Source organism: Vigna umbellata, chromosome 3, assembly GCF_029865625.1.
Source record: "Vigna umbellata cultivar VRB3 chromosome 3, Vumbellata_1.0, whole genome shotgun sequence".
Classification (NCBI taxonomy): domain Eukaryota; kingdom Viridiplantae; phylum Streptophyta; class Magnoliopsida; order Fabales; family Fabaceae; genus Vigna; species Vigna umbellata.
Window position 1 is genome coordinate 53,254,582 of NC_142167.1, and position 24,466 is coordinate 53,279,047.

At 28.9% G+C, this 24,466-nt stretch overlaps 1 protein-coding gene across 4 annotated transcripts; it reads right to left on the bottom strand.

Moving 5' to 3' along the window:
• Positions 1-243: 243 nt before the first annotated feature.
• On the bottom strand, positions 244-5,696 carry BIM2 (BES1-interacting Myc-like protein 2). Of its 4 annotated transcripts, none has more exons than XM_047325997.2 (8): positions 5,472-5,696; positions 5,291-5,397; positions 4,873-4,957; positions 4,243-4,312; positions 4,052-4,147; positions 2,521-2,936; positions 1,532-1,661; positions 244-633 (listed from the first exon to the last, which is right to left on the bottom strand). In XM_047325997.2, exons 2-8 carry the CDS (start codon positions 5,391-5,393, stop codon positions 526-528), a joined length of 1,008 nt encoding a protein of 335 aa, XP_047181953.1. In that variant the 5' UTR covers positions 5,394-5,397; positions 5,472-5,696; the 3' UTR covers positions 244-525. The 4 variants fall into 4 exon arrangements, with proteins under 4 accessions (XP_047181953.1, XP_047181951.1, XP_047181950.1 ...); XM_047325995.2 differs by having other exon boundaries at positions 4,873-4,960; XM_047325994.2 differs by having other exon boundaries at positions 4,873-4,960; positions 5,291-5,696.
• Between the last annotated feature and the right edge of the window lie 18,770 nt (positions 5,697-24,466).

A 24,466-nucleotide genomic window follows, 5' to 3' on the forward strand; every position in this document is an offset into this window, starting at 1 on the left:
AAAAAACCAATGACCTACGTGGTTCACTTTTATTAAAACGTGATACTAAATTGAACACAATTAATAAAAATGGAAACTTGATTGAAAATTAGAATCATACTGAAAAAAGTGAACGAATACAGGAAAAAAATATTTAAGCCAAAATAAAACTACAGCCTAAGGGAAAAATAGTCTCTGTTTGCACGAACTGGGCATAAAAAACATATCATAAAAGAACCTCTCTTTTTTCAAGCGCTCTCCAAATGCATTCAAAATAAACGTGTGTATATATATATCATAAAATTTCCAAACAAACGCTCAATAATAATTGCCATGATATAATATGTATCATACAGCTATAATATACGGCATGGCCTACTATAGTAGAAGCTTCAATATCTCCACAAATTGTCGTTTTCATGTTTTATATGGTTCTGAAATAACCATTAAAAAGTCAAACATATGGGGAAGGATGTACAGTAGCCACAGGGAATGTGTTATGCCAGGAACAAGCAAGAAATCTGGATGTCTCGTGAAAATGCTACATCACTTGTATGTTTTCATTCGTTTTTGCGTTTGATCCGAGTCTTCTCCACTTCCTGAATCTCTAAAATGTGCAATTGTTTGATTATTTGAAAGAGGGTTGTCATGATTCTGCATAACACAAATAAGAAAGGATCAGCCATACACATGACCAAGTCCTTGAAATTTTCCATATTTTGGGCTTTGGAGGATACCACTAATCAAACTTTCACCAAATAAATAATTGAGAAGCATATTATCAAAGAACCCACCTAGTTTTAGTTTCAAATATTAGTACTCATAACATTGAGTAGTTATTGAAATAAAATGTTTATCATAAATCGGCAGGCCATATTGATAAAACAATGTATCTTCATGGCTAAGTTAAAATTTGAGTTATATCTTCAATTCATATGATTACAATGGCCTCTAAGGATTATGGGTCCATTTGTTACAGATTAAAAAAGTGATGCTTACGTCAAATGAAAATAATCTAGTGTTTATGTTTGAGAGATTTTTATAAAAACAAAAAGTTTGTTTGTATCTTTACAGGTATAAACGGGAGAGGGCACTATATGTGACAATAATGATAGTCAAATATTAAAGTTCAGAAACAAATTTTATCACTACCTTAAGCCACAAGTAAGATTCACCTAATTTCTCCCTAAATCAATATAGTAGAAACAGCCTAAACACATGAGACATAAGTATTTTCCAATATGAGATCTTCAAACTTATAAAAGTCTCAAAACTAATTTTAGTTATGAATTGAAGATACTAAGATCATAATTGTAATTGTCGTAATGCTTGTAATTCTAGAATATAAAATTCAGACTTCATTAAAATATCTGTCAAATGAATCCCATAATTTCATAAAAAATAATAAGTATGCATGACATAATGTTTTCTCGATAAATAAAGACAACATGCCATGTTCCTTCCAACAACATTGATAGTGTAACAAAATCTTCTTAGACATCCTAAAACGAGAAGATACATCGATAAATAAAGACAACATGCCATTATATACCTTAGGAGAAGAGGTCCCACAGCTCAATCCTCTGTTTGCTCGTTTCCCAAGATTAATCTGAACTGAGATACTAGCTTGTGACAGATCTAAACCGGCACTTTGTAATGCCTGAGTTAGATTGTTCAACAACCTGCTTTTCAAATGGTTTGAAACTTGGGTGTTATTAAAAGATGACAAAAGACTTTAATTCTAAACGCTTGAAGAAGCATCTAGAGGGTTCAAAATAGTACTACTGAAACTTAATGATAATAGAAATTTAGAATGAATGACTTGAGCTGGTACTCATACTCAAGACCATTATAAATCTTTACAAAACTGCAAGAAACATTAACTTTTACAGATGCCATTTATTGGAGTTCTTAACCTGAATAACTGTTGTTTTCAGAATGTCACAAACGTCCATAATTTAAAGACATGCTAGGGGAAAAGGGAGTAATGTGAGCAATAGCAATCCAACCTTTTGACGATCCCTACAATGAACATATACAGAATACAGTACCAATCAACTAAATTTAGCACTCGTCAAAATGGGGGAAAAAACGCAAATTGACAAATTACTTTGGGGTCACCAGTGGTCATGGAACGTTCCCTTTTCCCTTTTCTTTCATAAAAGTAAAGAGCCATCTATTTGGCTAGTCCCCTCAATCATGATAAAGAAAGCCACAGCTCAGATTTTCTCCTCCATGATCATGCATAAGTAAAATAGAGAATAAAATCTAACAACTTGGGTACGTGAAATCAACATACATGTAGCCTTGCAATTGTCAAATATGATAACACTATCTAGGTCTTTGCAAAAATGTAATATGGACAAGACTTAGATCATAACTCAAACAATGAAGGACTTTTAAAACCATAACAAAAAGAAAGTTCTTCTAAAAATCTGTGTATCAAACATCTTTATCAACAAAACCATACAATTTTACAGAAATAATAATAATAATAATAAATACAATAACAACAGAAATAAATTTTAAGCAATTACCCACCCTTGGGAGTATACACTTGAGATGCTAATTGTCCCTCCTTCAACCGTGAGTTCATCCTGCTGATTCTGAGGTTCACTAGTTGTTGGGCATTCAGTTGATTGTGCATCAGAGACAGTTCCCTGAAGAGGATGTGCAAGTACACCATCACTTCTGACAGGAACGGACATGTTTGAATGCATAGGCAAGGGAAGAGGTATTCCCTTGCTCACTAAATCAGGTTGCCTCTCTGCTGTCTTGTTGACAATATCCCTGCTCTGATCAGGATCTATCGTGTTCTGTGTGCCACTAAGCATAGTTGGAGAGATACTAACACTGCTTTCATCAAACTTTCCAGGAAAAGGTGATACAGTACCCAAACCATTCTTTACAGCCGAAGGTTGACCAGCGAAGCTTTGGACACGCCAATGACTATTTCTCTGTATTATTACACTAAGTAAGCAAGCTTAAAACATACATAGGGCTTATTTGTGTAAATATCTCCATAAACACTTCTAAGAGAAGAAAATGCGAACAAAAAAGCTAAGCTTTTGCTGACTTATTTATAAGTTAAAAATCTAAATTTGAAGAGGCTAATACGAAAGAGCTTCCACCAATCAGTTTAGAGAAACATTAGTTCCTTCTTACACTTTTCTCCTAGAAGTACGTATAGAGAAGTTCAACTAAACAAGCCAACATTATTCTATATTATCAGTTATGTACCAAAGTTAATAAGTCATCCAAACAAACTTAATGATAATGGAGGAAGCTCCTAGGATAAAGAAAAATATTAGTAGCACATTTTCTAACTGTTATCTTGAACACATTACTATAGAATGGAATTTATTGGAAAATACAAATTTTCATAGGTATCTTCTTATTTAATGAGTCTTCCACCTATTTTTGTAGTTTTAAACAAATTTTAACCAATAATAGAATTGGTTCGAAGGAGTGTGTTAGAAATTGGTTTGCTAGAACTCCTCTATGATAAAGGACTACTCAAAGAATTTGGGCTTGAACCTAACCAAACCCAAAAACTTAGCTCACAATGTGAGGGTTGGCCCCTTCACCAATACACACTATTTCGGCTATTTTGGCTATATTAGTAGACTATACAAGATCTCAACCACACAGCTCTCACTTGAGCACATCTTGTGACTGAGGTTTTGCAGGTGTGTTAGCAAGTGGCTAATTTGATAACAGATGGCTTGAAAGGTTCAACAAAATCATCACATACGATCTTAAAAGTTTTGCTTTGGACTTAACTCATCTCCAAAAGCTAGCTCATAAGCTGAGAATTGTCCCTCACTTATTTACTCTACTTTGACTATATAACAAACCAAGTAATTGTTATCAATTTGTAAATAATGCACCAAAAGTAGAAATTTAAACCAAAGTTGAGATGAATATAATGAAAAAGTATGTAAAAAGGAAGAAAACGTTGATTTTCCATTTCACTATATTTCCCTATTCCTTACGTTTCATTGATAATTTTCTTTTCATCCTGGTACTCAATAGCAAAAGATCCTAAAACATTATGGTTTTTCTAATTTACCCATGGCATCAACTTCGAGGGCTCTTGACCCCAACCTGGATATGAACCTTCATACTTTTGTACCTTCTCCTGCAGGTACTGAACATACTCGATCACCTACAAAGGTACACGACAGATTGACAGGTTTTAGATATATTCTTAACCAATTTAAATTATAAAAACATAATCATTTCTCACTTTACAAACTTTACCTCTAACAAAAATGATGCCGTGTCCCTCTTCTGATCACTATGAGGTATGAGATCCCTCAATATCTGGAATCTGGAGGAAAAGGTTACCAATCATTAACATGAATGCTCTAAAATATAGATTTCAAGATGTTATTGCTCTTTACAACACAAACGAAGCCATTCACAATCATTAACATGGATTTCATTCCAAATATGAAGAAGCGCCTAAATCATAACATACTCCCAAAATGCTTACAACCACTTCTGCAGCAGGATAAAAAACTGAAAATAAACAAAAGCAATGAAATGACAAGATCTACAGCAATGTAAAACTTCTAATGAACATATCAACCTTTAGCTCACCGTCCATCAAATAAAATATTTCTCATATATCTCGGAAACTTTGGTCTTTAACCGAGTCAAGTGGCATCATGTGATTCATCTAACCGATCTCACCTAGTGGAATAAGGCTTTGTTATTTTCCTTTTGTTGTTGTTGTGCATCAGACAATCAACAATTATTCAATTTTAAACCATAAATTACCAATAATAAGCTATATTTTTGTTGTTGTTTGTTTTCTAGCAACTTACAGTAGAACACCCAATGCACTAGAGCACTGACTAATCAATAAGAGTTGCACACAAGACATACCTCTCGTTTATCTTGCTCCTTCTCCGCTGCTCGGTCACAGAATGTTTCGATCTTATCGCACTGGCCTTATCAATGGCTTTTCCATCTGCTATAACAACCACAACTCTAATTTCATTCAAACATGAACTTGAGATCGCAAATGAATCCAATTCTACATTTCAGAAGCTAAACAAAAGCTTCCCCCCACTAATTAAATTCACCAAATACAGAAAACCTCACAAAAAGACTGTTTTTTAGAAGCACGCACACATCAGTAGATTTAACACAATCAATATCATAAAAAAAATACTCGGGAAAACCAAGAACAGCCACAACCTCGAATGAAACAAAGAACCGCCCGACAATTGGATCTAACAAGAGCGTAGGAATGACATGTAATACTACAATCATGTTTGTCCACGAAAATTAAAAGGGGTACCTTTGTTGGTGTTGGGGGCAGAAGAAGTGCCTTGTTTCTTGGAAGAACCAAAGTCTTCTTCGTCGTACTCATCCTCTTCCTGATTCCCCTTCCCTGCTCTCATTGTTCTAAAAAAAGGGTATCACTGACCAGTTCTTCTGAATCAAGAGAAAAAAGAGAACTTTGGGGGAAACAGGGATACCCAGATGGGGAATTGAGAAAGGGAACGTCGTCGGCTGAGATTCTGCGAAGGGCGTTCGCCGGCGGCGTTAAGGTGGCAGCTGGTTTTTCCGGCGACGGACATGTGTGAGTCAGCAGCTGAGAGAGAAGGACGGATAGGATGTGGGTGAGCCCATGCGTGTCTCGTGAGCCTTCTTCATTTGACAATAAACCAAACCACCCTCTCCCGTTCTGTCTTCTCTTCGCATCAAAATTTTGGGAGTATTTACCTGAATCATCATAATTACAAAAAAATAAAAAATAAAAAATAAACTATAATTTGGTTGGTACTTAGAAGGAATGACATCTACATGTACTATAATAATTATTATTATTATTTTATTGTAATCTATAACTATACGTATAATAAACTTCTTTATTTTAAGTACACATTTTAATTCCTAGTAATTTCTTAATTTAGGTAAAATTATTTTATTTTATCACTTTTTAAATAACATTTAAAACGAATTATTTCTCCTTTTCTAGATCTCCATTTTATATATCTTCCAAAACCAATATTCTTTAATTCTAGTCCGTTTGTTATATCACTTTAAATTCCTTTAGTTTTAAATTTAAATTTCTTAAATAACATTTTGATTTAAACAAAATAACATCAAAATAGATAAAAATATATTAAAAAGTATAAATTCTAAAATTAATATGTAAAATCATTAAAACTATCATAGCAATTAAATTTTAATTCAATAAAATGAAATAACATAATAAAAACACAAACGTATTAGTCGTAAATTTAATTAGATTGTGCTAATGTTATTGAAATCATATTTCCATTTGATTACAAATTGCGATAGTAAATATGTTTGTATTTTGTATATAAATGTTACACTTATTATCAGTTAGAAAAGAAAATAATAATACAACATAAATAATAATTTAAATTTTAAAAGTTAAAATCCTATCATTTCATGACAAGTTAACTTTGTGATGTTACTCAATTTTTTATTGTAGCTTTTTACTTTGAAAATATTTAGTAGTGGACAGTTTCATGAAACATTAGACCATTTAGTGTTCATACTCTATTATTTTACTTGTTAGGTGTTATTTAGTTTTTTTTTATGCATATCCCTGTCCCTTATATAAGGTTTTTTTTTTCTTGGTGACTCTGGGTTGATGGCTGTATACTTTTATATTCATCTATTTCTTATTGAAATACGATATCTCATCTCCATGTTATTAGCATTTTTTTTACCCTTTTTTCGTTTTTTTCTGTGTTTATTCGACATTTGAGCGAAACAAATTAATATGTTACTGGAATTTGTGCTTTACATCTAATATTGAAAAGTGTAATGAAAATAACGATTTCAACTTACGAAGAATTAAGACGAGAGATTTGTTAAAGAAACAAAGCGTGTGAGTAGTAAGTATTATTAAGTTACATATAAAGAGACAAGTTCTAGATATACAAGAGAAAAGTACTAATTTTGAAATACAGAAATTATAACAAATATTTTAGGTCAGTTATGACGAAATCGATATATAAAAAAATATATGATGACATGATATAGTTTTACATAGGTTGTGCTTGAATGTAATATCCATATATTACATCCATTCTCTCATATGTAATAATGTTTTTCGTTTTGTCAAAATTAAAAAATAAAAAGAAATGAAAGATATTACCTTGGTTATTGGAGAATTGATGTACTATTCCAACCAGTAGGATTGGGCAAAAATAACTTATTTGTATTGTATTATAGTTAATTATATTATATTATACTTAAAAGAAACCGATCCACTTTTACTAAAAGTTCAGTATACTATTTTATGGTTTAGTTTTTAAAAACTGAACTTATAAGAATTTCGGTTCAGTTAACTGTGAAAACAGTATCTACTCTTTTCTCTTCTCTAGTTCCCGTTCAACGGTTTCGTTTTGCTAAGAAAACTTTATTTAATAATAAAATATTAATAAAAGAAACCCTTCACATAAAAAATTAATAATAAATTTTTTAAGACAAAATTTTTTATCACAAATTTTTATATTTTTTTATCAATAAACATATATTACTTTTTAAATAATATTATTTTAAGTAATAAAAGTAAAATATGTTTTTTTAAATTTAATTTTATTAAATGATTAAGTAATAGAAATCATAAAAGAAAAAAAGACTATATAAAAAATAATACTTTAAATATAATATATTCTTTAACATATTATTAAATATGTAAAAATATGTTAAAAAAAATTTTAATGATATTAAAATATATTTAATGATAAAAAAAATATATTCTCTTCTTTCTCATTCACTGCATACCTCCATTCCACAGTTCCCCATACCACCATAGCTTCTTCAACCGCTGCCTGTGTAGAAAAGGTATTTGATGTCACCGTTTAGACGACTTCCAAATATCAAACGTACAAAATGATCGATGACATTTTTGTAATTAAAAAGAATAAATAGATGTATGATATTCGGGGTTTGACGTTTATAGTCTATTTAGACGTCAAAACACTTCATTGGATGCCAAAAATATATGTAAAAGTAAAAAAAAAAATGAATTTTTTATTACTATTAGATGTTTGGGTTGGGGGTCTGACGTCTATAGTTTATTTTAGATGTTTGTTATGGGGGAATAAACTTCTAAATACTCAGCACAAAAATTTAAAAAGTCATTTTTTGACTCCATTTAGACGTCTGATCCCGCCACTCCGACTTCTAAAGTCATTTAGAAGTTTATTATGAGGGGAACAAACTTCTAAATACTCAGCCCAGAAATTTTAAAAGTCACTTTTTGACTCCATTTAGACTCTAATCCCGCCACTCCGACTTCTAAAGTCATTTAGATGTCTGTTATGGGGGAACAGACTTCTAAATACTCAGCCCAAAAATTTTAAAAGTCACTTTTTGACTCCATTTAGACTTCTGATCCTGCCACTCCGACTTCTAAAGTCATTTAGACGTCTGCTATGGGGAACAAACTTCTAAATACTCAGCCCAACAATTTAAAAAGTCACTTTTTGACTCCATTTTAAACATCTGATCTCGCCACTCCAACTTCTAAAGCCATTTAGACGTCTGTTATGGGGGGAATCGACTTCTAAATGTCTGCATTAAAACACTGCGAACACGAGGCAACTGTTACGCGCACTCACTGTTCATTATCTTCCTTGCGTTTTCTCTCTACGAGCTACATTTTTCAGGTTCGTTTTCTCACTTTTGCACCGTTTTAAATTAATTTTACTCCGATTACATTACTCTTTGATGAATTATCTATCATTTGAACCGATTAAAATGTGTTTTTGTTGGATTTTGGTGCAGTTTAGCTCGTGTCCTTGGGTGACGTTATTGGGCGGCGATTTCTTGCGTTTTGCACTCCTCCAATTCCCTCCACTACGTTTTTAAAACCATCCAATACAAAAAAAAAACGTACAATCCATTCTCTTCAACTTAAATATAAAGTTGTAAACTCGAATCACCATGAGCCAGAAGCAACCTGAGAGGCCTCAAACGGAGAAAGATCTAATCAAATACAGCGACGTTTTAGACGTCTGATTTGTTCAGGTCAGATGTTTATATAGATGTTCGATCTGTACAGGTCAGACGTTTATATAGACGTCTAACTGGGGTCCAACTTCCCATTAATGTCAACTGAATAGACGTCAGGTCGGGATCGGACGTAAAAAGCTCAAAATAACAAATGTCTAAAACATTTTCTACACTAGTGGTGATCCCAATCATCGTCACTTCTCGTAGACATTGGCACCCTTGTATCTTCCTTCAAGCATTGGTTTTTCGCAACCGTAGGTTTTTTATTCTCACATTCAAAGTTAGTCGTCGTTGCTTATGTCTCTGTTGTCCTGGGCTCCAAGAAATTTGAGACAATTCAAGACAAAGTTGACAATTATTTGTTTAGAGAGGTTTGATTTTTGTTGACATTAGAGTTTAATGAACTATAAAGTGGAATCCACCATTTATCTATATGTCTTTTTCAACAAGGAGAAAGAAAAATCAAGATATTCAACAACAAAAACAGAGGTTATTTTGTAGAGATTATAAAAACCCTCCAAAAATTAATATTATTTAAAATAATTAAAAGAATTGATTGAATGCTAATAATAATAATAGAGGTTTTCATCTTATTTTGAAGACGTTTATGTTTTTTACAAATTGAAAATACTTTTTAGATTCTAGCTTCCCTCTTACACTCAAAATTTATCAAATTTGTACTCTTTCTCACATTCCCCTTTTCCAAACCGAAACTTGTGTTTTTTTTCCTAAATTTTTCCAAACACTCACAGCTTTCCCTAAAATTTTTGCGTAAGGTTTTCGTTTTCCCCCCACAACTAAGCTTGTGCTCATGTCATCATCGTCTTCAGGTCTCGTCAGCTTGTTCATTATGTGTCGGTGATCTCGTTAGTTCAGCATCATCGTCACCGTGGTTGTCGTTGCGCTCGCAGCAATGATCGTCGTTTCACTTGCAATTGTGCTCGCCATGGAGTCCTCAGTTGCGGTCAGGTCTGGTCAACTTGTTCATTGTGTATCAGTGGTATCGCTAGTCGTCGTCGTTGTGGTTGTCGTTACGCTCGAGTTGTGCTCGCCGCTACGTTGTCCATTGTGCTCGCCATGGAATCCTCAGTTGTGGTCGTTGTCATCGCTCGTCATCGCATTACATCGTCTTCTGTCCTAATATTCTTCAAGGCCTTCAAGGTTAATTATAAAATCATAAAATATTTTGATTAGTCTTGAAAACATATTTATAAAACCAATAGAATTCAATTATAAACAATAAAGTTATCATAATTTTAATTTCTTGAAATGATATAAATCCTTATTTCTTAAATAAACAAAAATTAAATATATTTTTATTCGAAAACTATTTTAAACAATTGTATTTACGTACATATTATGTCCATACACTTTGTGATAATTATACAAAACATTTTTTCCATATGAAAAAAAGAAGAAGTGATATTTTACATCATAAAGTATAGAAATGAAATAGATACATCATTTAATTTAGATACTAACTTTAACTTTTTAAAATAGTTAAAAGATAGAAAAAAAAAACATATTTAATCCTATAAACAATAATAACAACAATACTAGTATAAAGAATAAATATTCTTTTGATCCCTATTTTCATTTAATTGGTTCAATGTGAGACTTCTTTTTTATGCGTAGTTTTTATTTTGGTAAATTATGTTTTATTTAATACTTTTTTATAACGTTGTATAAATTGTTAACGGAAGAAAAACACTATGTGTCATGTGTCAGTTCGTGATTCTTTTTTTATTTTTACAAAATTTTACTAATTTTTTCTTAATTTAAAAAATGTTGTCCACGTGTTAAATCAACATTGTACCATATGACAATGTTAGTGTCACGTGCCAAGTTGGTCTCAATATCACATATAAATGTAAGTATCAATGCCATGTGTTTGTATGTTATGTCACCTGTCAGTGTCCTATATTTAATTTTGTCCTAATTTTTGTTAATTTTATTCAATTTAGTCCCAATTTTGGTTAATTTTATTCAATTTAGTCCTAATTTGCCCCCTCTAAAGTTGGTTAAAAATTAATGAAGAATTTTTCTTCTAATTTTAAAAGTAATAAAGAGTTTTCCTTTTAATTTTAAAAATAAATTAGAATTTTCCTTCTACTTTTAGAAATAAAATATAACTTTCCTTCTAATTTTAAAAATAATGAATAATATTTCTTCTAATTTTAAAAATAATTAAGAATTTTCCTTCTAATTTTAAAAATAATGAATTTTCCTTCTAATTTTAAAAATAATAAAGAATTTTCCTTCAAATTTTGAAAATAATGAAGAATTTCCCTTCTAATTTTAAAAGTAATTAAAAAATTTTCCTTTTAATTTCAAAAAAAATGAAATTTTCATTAATTTTTAAATGTACTGAAGAATTTTCCTTCAAAAATTTAAAATTATGACTAAATTGAAAACAATTAACAAAATTTAAGTTTATATTAAATAAAATTGACGAAAATTAGGACTGAATTGGATATAAACAATTGACACATGATAGTGAGACTGACTTGAGAATTGGAACTGACATTATCACGTGACACAATGTTGATTTGACACGTGAACAATTTAATTTTTTTTTAAATTAATTAAAATTTTAAAAATTTTAAAAATATGTTTTAAAAAACATTAAAAAATCATGAACTAACACAAGACACATCTTGTTGATTTCGTTAACAATTTAGACGATATTATGAAAAATGACTAAATTGAACATAATTTATCAAAACAAAGACCATATTAAACATCTAGAAAAAAAAATCTCACGTTGAACAAAATTGATGAAAATAGATACTAAAAGAATATTTTAACCTAATATAAAAAAACTAAAATGAAAACAAACAACAATAACAATTGTGGTTAATATGAAAGCGAGGAGGAGTTGTTAGACCCAAGGATAGGAGCAAACTGCATACATAAGGAAACACAAAGTTAGTGTTATCAAAATGAGTTAGAACCTACGAGTCAACCCAACCCACCACGGGTTTGAGCCGGGTTGGATTTGAAAAAAAATGATTTTTTTTATACGGGCCAATTTTCAACTCGGTTGGCTCACTTAGAACCCGGCTCACCCGGGTTGAACCCGTGGTGAGCTAGGGTGGCTCACCAACCAACCTAGTTTAATTTAATTATTTATTATTTTGTATTTCAATATTATTAGTTAACATTTTTTTATTGTATTGTACATGGGAATTGTCAAACAATTAAGGTTTAATCATTTTCGAGGTCCCTAATTTTGCTGAAAAGTCTCAAATAGGTTCTTAGATATTTTTTTCTCAATTAGGTCCCTATTTTCAAAAAATTAAAGCAATTAGGTCATTGTCGTTAGTTTCGTACTAACACAGGTGTCACATGTTCGTGGTTTTTTTGAATTATTTCTATTTTTATTTTTTATTTATTTTTAATTTAAGAAAAATAAAATAAAAATGTCACGTGTCAAACTGATATTGTGCTACGTGGCAATGACAGTGTGACACTACACTGATAATGCCACGTGTCATTGTTAGGCACGTGTCATTGCATTAGTTTCAATTTGGTCATTGTATTTTTATCCTATCTCAATTTGGTCCCTCTATTTTTATTTTGTTTCAATTTAGTCCTAGTTTTAAAAATTAAACAATTTTTTTCCCTCTCCAAATTCAAAAAAATTTAATTTGTATATAAATTTTAACAAATATTTTTATTAAAACTGATAATTTTATTAAATATTTTTAACAAGATTAAGTTTGTTTATATTTTTATTTAATTAATTATATAAATGTTAATTATGTTATTTAAATATACCTACAAGAGTTAAAAGAAAACAGTGAAAATAATTTGTTCAATGAGCTAAATCATTTTCATGGAAGATCATGAAAGAGAAAACTACCTTTAATTATCGTTTTCACAAAAATTTTCTTTAATTTTTTATTTAAAAAAAGTGAAAATTCACATCAATAATTTGTTCAATGAATTAAATCATTTAAAAAATCACACCAATATATTATGTCATTCTTTTTTTAAACTCTTATAAAATTGAGCCGGATGACCCATTTTGACAGTACTACACAAAGTAACTATAATTAAATAACCCAAGTCATACCGGGAAAGTGAGTTGAGGATGGGAGATCAAAATTCAAATAAATTGGGCATATGATGAACTCTAAAGGACAATGGTGTAGTGAAATGACAACACCTTAGATCGTGATTCATATGGACAATTATTGCAACAGGACCCCTGAAAATGTAGCCAAGCAAGAGACACAAAAAGAAAATGCAGAGAGCACCGATTGAAAAATTAATAAAATTGTGATTATATTTGTAAAAATTGGAAAACCTATTAAGTGCCACGTGACCAGACATAACTGGGCCCAAAAAGGGCTATGAAGGGTTGTTCATGCATTCAAGTACACAACTACCAAGCATAAAAGAAGTTGATAAAAGGTTTTGGAGACCACAGAGAAATGAAGTTGGAGTACATTTCAAAAACCCACTTTGAGTTTGTGGTGAAGGATGACTAGGAACAAAAATGGGACTAGAGGATAATGTTGTCGACTCTGTTGTACAAGTAATTTGCATGGCTCGCATGAAAGCCACGGAGTTTGGATTTTTGGACAGAAACTCGTGATACCTAATTTTAATTTAAAATCTTAAGGCATTTTAGTTTTTTTTTCTTTATTTAAATTCTTTTATATATATATATATATATATATATATATATATATATATATTTAATATTGGACTTAGATATACCTTTATATTCTTAATAATTTTCACATTTAAAAGTCTTCATCCAATTATATTTGTTTAAGTTGGTTAATAAAATAAATTATCGACTCTAATACTATTGATAGATCTTTCGTGAAAACATTCACCACAAAGATACAAATTAATGAGATTTCAACAATTTACATAAGGGATTAATTCCACATCTAATCTAAAACTTCGAGACAACGAGTTTATAAATCTTTTGTAAGATGTTTAATTTTTTTATCGCTATCCAATATATAACTTAGGCTCAAACTTAAATTTCCAACAAATATACATATATGTAGTCCGTGAACCCTTTCTCTCTGTCTATTAGTAGGGATGGACAAAAGATCCAAATTGTGAAATCTAGTCTAGAACAATCCAAATCCATATTATTTCAAGTCTCTTTAAATGTATATTTTCCAAATCTAAATCCACAATTTTGGATTTTAAATCCATTCGACTTCAATTAGATTTATATCAAATTTAGATTTGGATTATTGTTTGGATTGTGAAAATAAAAAAATAAAGGTGTATATAAGTCAAGAAAATGTTGTTGAAAACAAGATCAAACCAAATTGGCCACAGTTTAAAGTTGAGTAGATTTGGCCCTAATCGAACATCGAGTTGAGTTTACTCGGATCGAAAGATCAAGCTAAGATGGTCGGAGTCAAAAAGTCAAATCAAGTCAGTTTGGGTCGAAGGTCGACAAAAGAAGGCCGAGCTTAGACAATCCAAAACAAAGCTAGAGATCAGTCGATCCCGACATCGACTAAAGGATGTGCCAAGTTGGCATTCACCCAAGGTTGTGACGAGTCGTTTGGGATGAAGATTAAGTCGAATAGGCTCGGGCCAAAGGTCGTGTTGAGATGACCTAGGTCTAGAGCTGTCAATTTGACCCATGACCCTGGAGCTAGTCCTAACCCACTCTTGAAAAAGCCTTCTCTTAAGAAGCCCTTGAAATGGGGGTAAAAAAAAAGCCCCAACCCACAAAGCCCCCTCTTAAGGGGGTTAGGGTGAGGGTTAAGGTGGGTTTAGCCCACTAAAATTTTTTTGGAAACTAAACTTCAACATTCTCATAACAACTATTAAAAGTACTAAATTTTATATTAATGTAATTGATTTTTTATTTCAAATTATTAAATAAAAATAATTAATTATAGTATAATAGAATATTTAATATTCAAAATAACCTCTTTTTTAAATAATTAAAAACAATTGCAAACCACACACTTAATTTAATACAACTAAATAGTATTACAAATTTATTTTACTAAAATATTATAAAAATGTTTTATTTTGTTGTCAATTTTAACGCAATTATGTATTTGCAGACACCAATTATTTGAAAATTATATATAATTAGTAATATCAAAATAACCCCAAAGAGAGATAATAAATATTAAATTGATTTAATATTTGCATTACTTTTACAGTTCTTAAAAAGAATCACGGTTTTGTTTCCTCAACTTCTAAAATACCACTCAATTTGTTTTTAATTATTTAAAATTAAAAATAATTCAAAAATTTATTATCTAAATTTTTTGGATCAAAAATAGTATTAATATTTTATATGTAAATTAAACTTATGTTTTATTTTGTTTTTTTCTCTGATAATATTTTCTCAAAATGACCATAAGATATATTATAAAAAGAAAGTTAATTTCTTAAAAATTTATAAAAAAAATGAAAATCTTAAATAGACCTAAAGTACTAAAGAATGACAAATGTTATAGTATTTCAATTATTTAACTAACACATTAAATAATTTATTTTTAACTGTATATTAGAACACATAACATAAATGTATGTTTATGTTTATGTTTATGACATTTAAAATGTAAACATTTTGAGTGATTAGTACGATGAGATTGAATCTTATGGGCGAATACAACTACAACCTCCACAATATTTATGAGTTTTTTTTTTTTACTTATTATTTATGTTATGAGCATTATTTGTTGAGTATAAAATGAAAAAGAAAATCATTTATATTTAATTTCTTTTTTAATAGCTTTCTAAGAAAATAAAGAAGCCTCATTTTTTTAAATTAAGAGCTTCAAAATCTTCTCTTAAATTTCAATTAGGATAATTTTGGATAGAAAGTTAATTTTTAACTTATAATCTAAAAAAAAGCGAAATTAAATATTTAAATTTTAAATTTATAAAATGATCATTTAATTATATACTTAGAGAATCTAACTCAATAAATATTGTCATTTTGCTTTTGCTTCTTGATTATAGAACTCTCCTCCTATAAAAATTTCAATCTATTTTCTATAGTAACTATTTTTGTAACAAATTAAGAGTTAATTATATTTTTTCTTGTATTCAAAATAAACATTTTTTCTAAAAAAAAGGTCCATGTGTTGGCCTTGGCCCACAGGGCTTTTGAAGATATTTTGGCCTCGTGGGCTTTTTTTACGAGGATCTTTTTGGCCCTATGGATTTTTCTGGCCCCAACCCACGTGGGTTAGGACCAAACCATGTAAGGGAGACCAAATTGACAGGTTTACCTAGGTCGAAGGTCCCAAGTTGGCCAAGGTCGAAGGTAGAACCTAGTCGACCGTCATACTAAGTCAACCAAAGGTTAAGTTGAGTTAGTCTCGACTGAAGGTTGAGCCGAGTGAACCAGATCCAAGTTGACATAAGTCAACCTAATACATCTAATAGTTAGAGATATTAAATCGGTCTCATTGGATTTAATCCAATTAACAAAGAAGACAAAATCTAGATTTAATCCAATTTAAATTGCAATGAAAAAAAATCTCAATTTAGTTGATTTTGTTAATATAGATATGGATTATAGATCCAATCCATTTTATTAAATCCAAAGGTCGTGTCGAGATGGCTAAGGTGGACTTCCACATCATGAGTTGACTAAGGGGTCAACATTTTTAGTTAACTTGGTGGACAAGAAAGTGGATGGCCTTGACAAGTGTCATCCTCCTATTGGAGTTTTTCCTCCTAGTTAGAGGCTACAAGTCACTCTAGGAATGAAGAGTATTCTCCATAGGTAATGACCACATGTCACCTTGTAATTTGAGAGGATTTTCGCCACTTATCTCCTTCCTATAAAGAGACTTAGGGGAGATATAAATCATAACTCATTCATTCAGTCAAACTCTTCCATGGGAAGCAATCATCCACCATCCCTTTCATTTTTATTTTACCATGTATTTCTATTCATGGAGAACTAAGTTTCCATGGATATTTTGTTGTAATTTCATAAGTTATAAGTTTAAGTTGAATGAATGTATTTGTTTATTTTAATTATTGATTTGAGTTATTCTTTTTGTATGTCTAATATAAAAGTAACTTCTAAAACATAATTTTGGGAGACTTAACAAGTTTTACCAAATTTCCTTAAGAAGATTTCTAAGATAGATATACCGAAGCAGAATTTTCAAAGTACATCAAATGTATTTTGGAATTAATTTTTCGAAATGAGGTTTTCCAAAATAAAATTTTCAAATTGCATATAAAACCTCTAAAAATAAAATTTTCAAAATATCCCTAAAAGATGTTCCCGAAGTTTCGATTAAACTTTGCAGAATACATGAAATTTGTTTTGGAAAAAACTTTTCAAAAGGAGTTTTTTTTTTTTTCCGCATTTTCCCTCGGCTTTTTTTTCCTCTGCAGGACACCTCTCTTCTTCTTCCTCTGCAACAGTGGTCACAATGACGGCACTAACAGTAATGGTTGCGACAGCGGTGCAACCGTTATCACAATGGAAGCGATGGCGGCGGCACTGACAACAGTGGCTGTGACGGCGGTGAAGGGTGTTTAAATCTTCATCTACTATTGTGGGGGTGTAATTAGTAATATGAGGTTGCAGGGCGCAGTTCACAAGTATTTTTCTTAAAACCGACAGTAATTTCTGCCAATAAAGAAACGATTCATTAGTATAGTTTGGACCAGACAAATAGACTTACGGTATCAGGGCCCATTAGTTTCACACCGCTATTTGCTATTTATCCCCCCAACTTTTTCTAATGTTTTTTCTGCCCCACTCCACACTTCCTTCCTGCACCCCCCTAGTCTCTTTAACCGCACTTCCTGGTCTTCTTTCATTGTCTTGTCATGGGAATTTTCACACTCTCCTTGCTTCTCTTAGCCAATGTTTTATATGGTTTTATTTTGTGGCACTAATATGATTAAAAATAGTTTCTGTTCGTCTAAAATACATAGTGGAAGATTAGTACTTTTACAACCTAATCATCAAGTCTTTCGGTCAAAGGTAACTTTTGTTTAAAAAATAAGAAATGGGTGGAAAAAAAAAGAGGCTGTAATCACATCCTTGATATGTCAAATCCTTTCGTTGATTACCTTTTGTTTGGCCCCAATCAATTGGTCCACAACAAAAATGTTTCTGATCCCCATCCACAAATAGAATACTAATAATAATATTAATAATACTTTGGTAATAGTAATATTTCGACCAATTTTGAAGAGACCATGGAACTACTCTTGACCAAAGAGTTATGAGGGCCATTTGGGTTTGCCCCACAATGTTAACTTTCCAAGGATAAGATCAATGAACTTATACTCTCATTCTAAGGGTTGAAATTACTTGCCACCTCGATGCACTAATTAATAATAATAATAACAATAATAATGATATTATTATTATTATTATTATTATTATTATTATTATTATTATTATTATTATTATTGTGAATCTTTTGGTTATGGAGTCTTTTAGTTGCTATTTTATTGGATCCATTTTCAATGAGTTGTGATGGTGGAGCTTATTTCTATTGTGGTCAATGATGTCCAGATTCATCTTTGCACGTTCATTAATTAATCTGTTTTGTAAGTATAAAATAAGGCATTCAAACTAAGATTACCGATATACAAACGAAAGAAGAAAAATAAAATAACGTATTTTCATTTTTCCATTACAATTTAAAAACAGAGAGTGATTAAAACAATGGATATTTGAGTGAGTATAGTCTAAAATTTTCCTTTTCTTTTCTCTAAATTGTTCAATATTAACGTAATTAAAGAGAAAAGAAAAAGAAAGAAAAGATTTTACACGATTCGTTTCTGCATTATAAAGACTAATATATAATAAGTTGATTTAAAATTGGAAAAGAAAGTAAATCTATTTTACTTCATTATTTTATCATTTAGAAAATACTTATTTAGAAATGTATCTCAAGAGAAACATATTAACTACTTTTATATACACACATAAAGGGATATCTCTTTTACCTTATTTTCATACAAACAAATTTAGTGAATAAAAATGAATATATACAAGTGGGTACCTAAGTAAACAAAGATAAGCCTATGCATCTTTCTATAAACTTTATATTTTATATCATCAATTAATCTATCCTGAAATATAGTACACTAGTGTGAAAAAATTTCCTTTTTTTTTTCATTTCAAATTTCTTATAAAATACTGTCTAATACTCAATATATATATTCCATACAAAATTTCAATTTCCATCACTATTGAACAAAGCTATAATCTCTATGATTATGTAGATAAAATGGCATGCATCATTGATGAGAACACCAGTGATGAAATTTAACCATAGCTGACAAGTCAACATGTGCATGTATTGTTCTGCAAATACCACCCAAAAGTCTTTCTCAAGTTTCGCATTGATCAAATCACCTTCAACTATCATTGTAAACTCACAATCATTTAACACCCTTTGTTATGAGTGCCACTTTAGATATTTTGTTGAATTAATTCATGTTTATTTAGGATTCTTTAAAACTGAAGAATGTCAAATGGGTAAAACCTAATTGTGTTATGACTGAACTGTGCATGTTCATGAGATACATACCTAAATTCTAGAGAAAATCATGTCTTAAAGTGACCATACATCCTTTATGTTTGTGACTTATAATACAAGTATTTAAGCACTTTTCATAATTAAGTTTATATAAATTATATTGTGATACACACACACACATATATATATATATATATATATATATACATATATATATATATATATATATATACATATATATATATATACATATATATATATATATATATATATTAAAAGGATACTGTGATGCTTTACATCTATAAGAAATTTGTTTCTGAAAAGTTAAATTAGGTATGACATGAAAGGTGACAGAAATAATGTCTAAACTGAGCTTCTTAAAAGACGTTTCTCTTATCACACTTGTAAAAGGAAAAAGAAAAAGAAAACACACTGACAAGAAGTTTTGCTTAATTTTCAAAGTTCGGAAATTTGACAATAAATTTAAGTTTTTGAATATTGTCTTACCTTTCAACCGACAGTAATTTCATTTTCTACATACGATATGTATATTTATATATATGCATTTATGGTTGCTAGCTATTTATATATTTAGAGGCACATGGGAAGCAGTTCAGTCAATGATTCTATTTGATAGAGGAGTAATTGGTATATCTAGAATAATCAATAACTTAAACAATAGGATGTTGGGCAATAATTAACAATGTTTCCCGAAACCAATGACATTTCCACATCTGCACAATCTTTGTTTATGTGACCATGTGGTTTCTGAGATAAACAATAGTTATCAGAACAAAAGATCATCAAAGTTAGCACCCAAGATTTGAAGACAAAGAAATAAACATGAAACCTAACACATGCAACGAATCCAATTCATCAGCAATTCCCATTCCTTATCAGTAGTGCGACAACTTAACAACCCTTTTACTGAAAAATGGATATGCGACTTGCAAGAGACAATAGAAAATATGGATGACTTGCATGCACGTGGAGCTCTGATAGCATCTTCTTGTAATTTGGAATCATAGTGTCCAAGTAATTATATTTAAGTACCATGCTGACTCACGTTTGTATTTATTTTCGTAATTAGTGTTTCTATTATGATTTTAAATGGTTAATGTTTACATTATTTTTATATTCATACACAATTATTAATATATAATATATTTCTACTTACTGAGTTTCTCGTGACATTATTTGAATATTTTGGAATAAATTAAATTAAATACGTAATACTGCTTCTTTTTTACCTGCTTGGTTATCTAGTTAGTGTGTGTATTTATATATATATATATATATATATATATATATATATATATATATATATATATATATATATATATATATATATATATATATATATAACGTATGTCTGTTTTACGGTTGGTACATTTTAGTAATGTGTACCGGATTTTAGTAGATAAAAATACCCTTATATACCATGGATTCTAAGTTTTAAGGTTAAGGGTATTTTAATAACTTTTATCTCTCTGACTCTAACCTTTCTCTCTCATCTCTCTCACTCCAACCTTTTCTCTGTCATCCCTATTGTAGCCCCAATTGAAAAAATCAGAAACACTTGCCTTCAAAAAATTTGCCTTTGTAAAGAGTTGAGTCATTGACATATTCCCTTCAAGTAAAGGTTCATTCAAGATCTCTTCAATTTCACCATCTTCACTAACTTTTCTAATTTCATCATCTGCATATGTTGAATCATCATCTCTAAAAAAAAACCCTTCAGGCCAATTACCAATTCTTTCAGATGTCATTATGCTTGTGAAAATTAGATAAAATTATATACGACAAAAATTATAAAATAAAAACTCATTATAAAGTCATTTTTTGTAAGAAATTGTTTAACAACGAATGTTTCTGATTTTTTTCAGGCCAATTATCAATTTTGATGTCATTATGCTTGTGAAAATTAGATAAAATTATATAAGACAAAAATTATAAAATAAAAACTCATTATAAAATCATTTTTTGTAAGAAATTGTTTAACAGCGAGTATTTTTTGATGTCAATTACCAATTCCTTTATACTTGTCAAAATTGGATAAAATTAGATAAGAAAAAAATTATAAAGAGGTACAATCAAGCTCATTAGTTCATATTGGATATGGCAATAATGTCTTATATTACGACAATCAAATCATTAATATTTAATAATATACATGTTAACTGCCCATAAATACCGTATATTTCTGACTGATATGGTCAACAAGTGTATTAATTGGTCATTAACGACATTTATCTTACCTGGCTCACAATCATTAAATTATCGGTCGGTGTAGATGGTCCTCTCCTAGGATGGCTACCCATATATATAATACAACAATATTAAAAATAGCATTGAGTTTAACATCGTCAAATTAAGGTGTATAATATTTTAGAATTTAAATGAAAAAATTAAAATTACCAAACAGAAACATTTTTTTTCATCTGAATGGTTTATAAATTTGAAATTTTAAAAAAAAAATAAAAAATTGAACTGTTTGTTATATTTAAACATAATGTAATAGATTTAAAATTGATTAGTACCAAGTGAGTATTTTGTGAAAGTTATTAGATAGGTTGATTCTATTGTATTTCGAAAACATTTACCTTTATCAAAATTTAAGAGAATATTTGTATATTAGTTTTTAAACTGCGAAATTATATAATTTATTCTTAAGTATGAGAAAAAAAAACTTGAAATTCAAATATGATAATAATTGTAAATAAAAAACTAGAACATATTATTTATTTAACATTTTTATTATTAAATATTTAAAAAAATTATAATAATAAAATTTGTAAAACACTAATTTGATTTTATTTAAATTTTATATTAAATTAAAAATTTAATTTATTTGATTCACCGTAATTTTTAACAATTTTATTTTAATGCATTTTATTTTATTCATTATCTATAAAATCTTTCAAAAATATTTAATAAAACATTTTTAAACTTTGGAGCTAATTTATTTTTTAAGAAGATACTTGAGTGAAAATAAGATAACATTGTTATTGAATTTTTACGGATCTAGCGTAGCTACTGAAGGAACATGATATTATCTTGATGATAACTAATAATCAACCAATCAACCTAAGGATTTCTATGGAAAAATTGGTTTAGATTTATATCGAAAAGACTATATTCATTATGTGTTTCTGACATTATATTTGATCAAAATCTTACTTTAGAATTTGTTGAAAACCTGTATCTATTATCATTATGAAAGTTGAGATATAAATATAATGTTATTTCTTGTAGAATTCATCAATAATAATATTTACATGATATTTATCATTTGATATTTGAAAATTTGCATGAAAAGAGTGGAAGAGTTTGGTATCACTATTAAAATTTATAAATTATTTTAATAGAGTGAAAGTTAATGTGATAAAGAGATAAAAGAAAATAAAGTAAGATAAGATAAAAACTTTAATAAATAGAAAAAGGAAAGGCCATATGATAATAGAGTTATTTAGCTTTGATAATATTGTTTTTTAAATATATAATAACAATTTTTAATCGATTGATATTATAAAAATATTATACGGACATAAAAAATTCTTTCATGAAAGAAATCTTTATTAGATTACTCAACCAATATTTAGAACAATATACTTAACTTTCAATATTTCTAATCATCTGTTACAATTATAACAATTTTATTTTTATAATTTTACAATTTTGAATAATTTATACAATTGCATTATTAGAAATTTACAAAATCATCTTTCTGGTAAAAGAAAATCCCATGTTAACTAAGTTGATAAAGAAAACGTATGATGAAATTATTTTCTGCTAATACTAAAAATAATAAAATAGAAAATATTCGTACCTTGAAATAAGACATTACTTGAAACTACAAATACTACAACTTTAATTCAAAATAGTGATGGAGACTACAAGGAAAATATGATGTTCTATTTCTATGGGCTATTTCTATGTGCATTGAAATGAAATACCGCAATCTTCGCCCATTGAAATGAAAGAAAAAAGAGGTTAAAATATGTTTTTAAGTAACCAAAGAACCTGCTCTATGAGAATGAATAAATAAATAAATAAATAAATATATATATATATATATATATATATATATATATATATATATATATATATATATATATATATATATATATATATATATATATATATACTATACTATGGAAATGTTCAAATATTCTGTTGACAAGTTAGAAGCATAGCCAGTCAACTGCACTAAAGTCAGTCAGAGCAGAGTTTTGATTGAGATTTTCTTAAGATGTTTTATTAAAGGGATAAATATTATGGAGTTGGTTGGTATAAGCCTTTCGGTGTAAACCTTGAATACATCATACATCATAGGATGATGTATTGTTGTTGTTATATGTATAATATATTTAGATTTTGTTCTCATGAGGAATACTTTCATTTTTTTATAATTGATGAAAGAAAAATACAACAAACAAAGTGATAAAAAGATAGTAATAACAGAAAATAAAAATAAAAAGTAAGAAATAGTTACTAGTAAACACACATACACTTTTTTTATGGAATAAAAAATAATAGTTATTATTATTATAAAATTAAATGTAAATAAATTTTATAATTTTATTGTAAATAGTTTTTATTTACTTTGTAAGTAGTTTTATAATTAAAAACGTCTAAATACTAATCTAGTTTATATTGTTTTATTTGTTTAATGTAGTCTTAATTTTTTCAATAACGTTCCAATTTTTATCATTTATTTTTTTTATAACGTTGTTTAAATAGTAAATAGGGTATGTTATATGTCATTATTCTTTTATTTTATAATTTAAAATATAATTATCTACATGTTAAGTTAGGAACATGTCACTTAGTAATACTAATATCATACGAGTGTCCATATATTATATTCCATTTAGTTTTTATATTTTTTATCTCTAATAATATAGTTAGAGTTAGTTTAAAAATAGTTTCAAAAATATTTAATAAGAATGTGAATTTTAATAAAAGCATTAGTATAATATTTATATAAAAAT

Excerpts from the sequence above, each read along its gene's own strand:
- BIM2 (XM_047325995.2), bottom strand. The coding sequence starts at position 5,393 with ATGAGAGCAGGGAAGGGGAATCAGGAAGAGGATGAGTACGACGAAGAA. Across the intron at positions 4,961-5,290 it reads TGCCCCCAACACCAACAAAG|CAGATGGAAAAGCCATTGAT; the intron begins GTACCCCTTTTA and ends TGGTTGTTATAG. Across the intron at positions 4,313-4,872 it reads AGGAGCAAGATAAACGAGAG|ATTCCAGATATTGAGGGATC; the intron begins GTATGTCTTGTG and ends CTTTTCCTCCAG.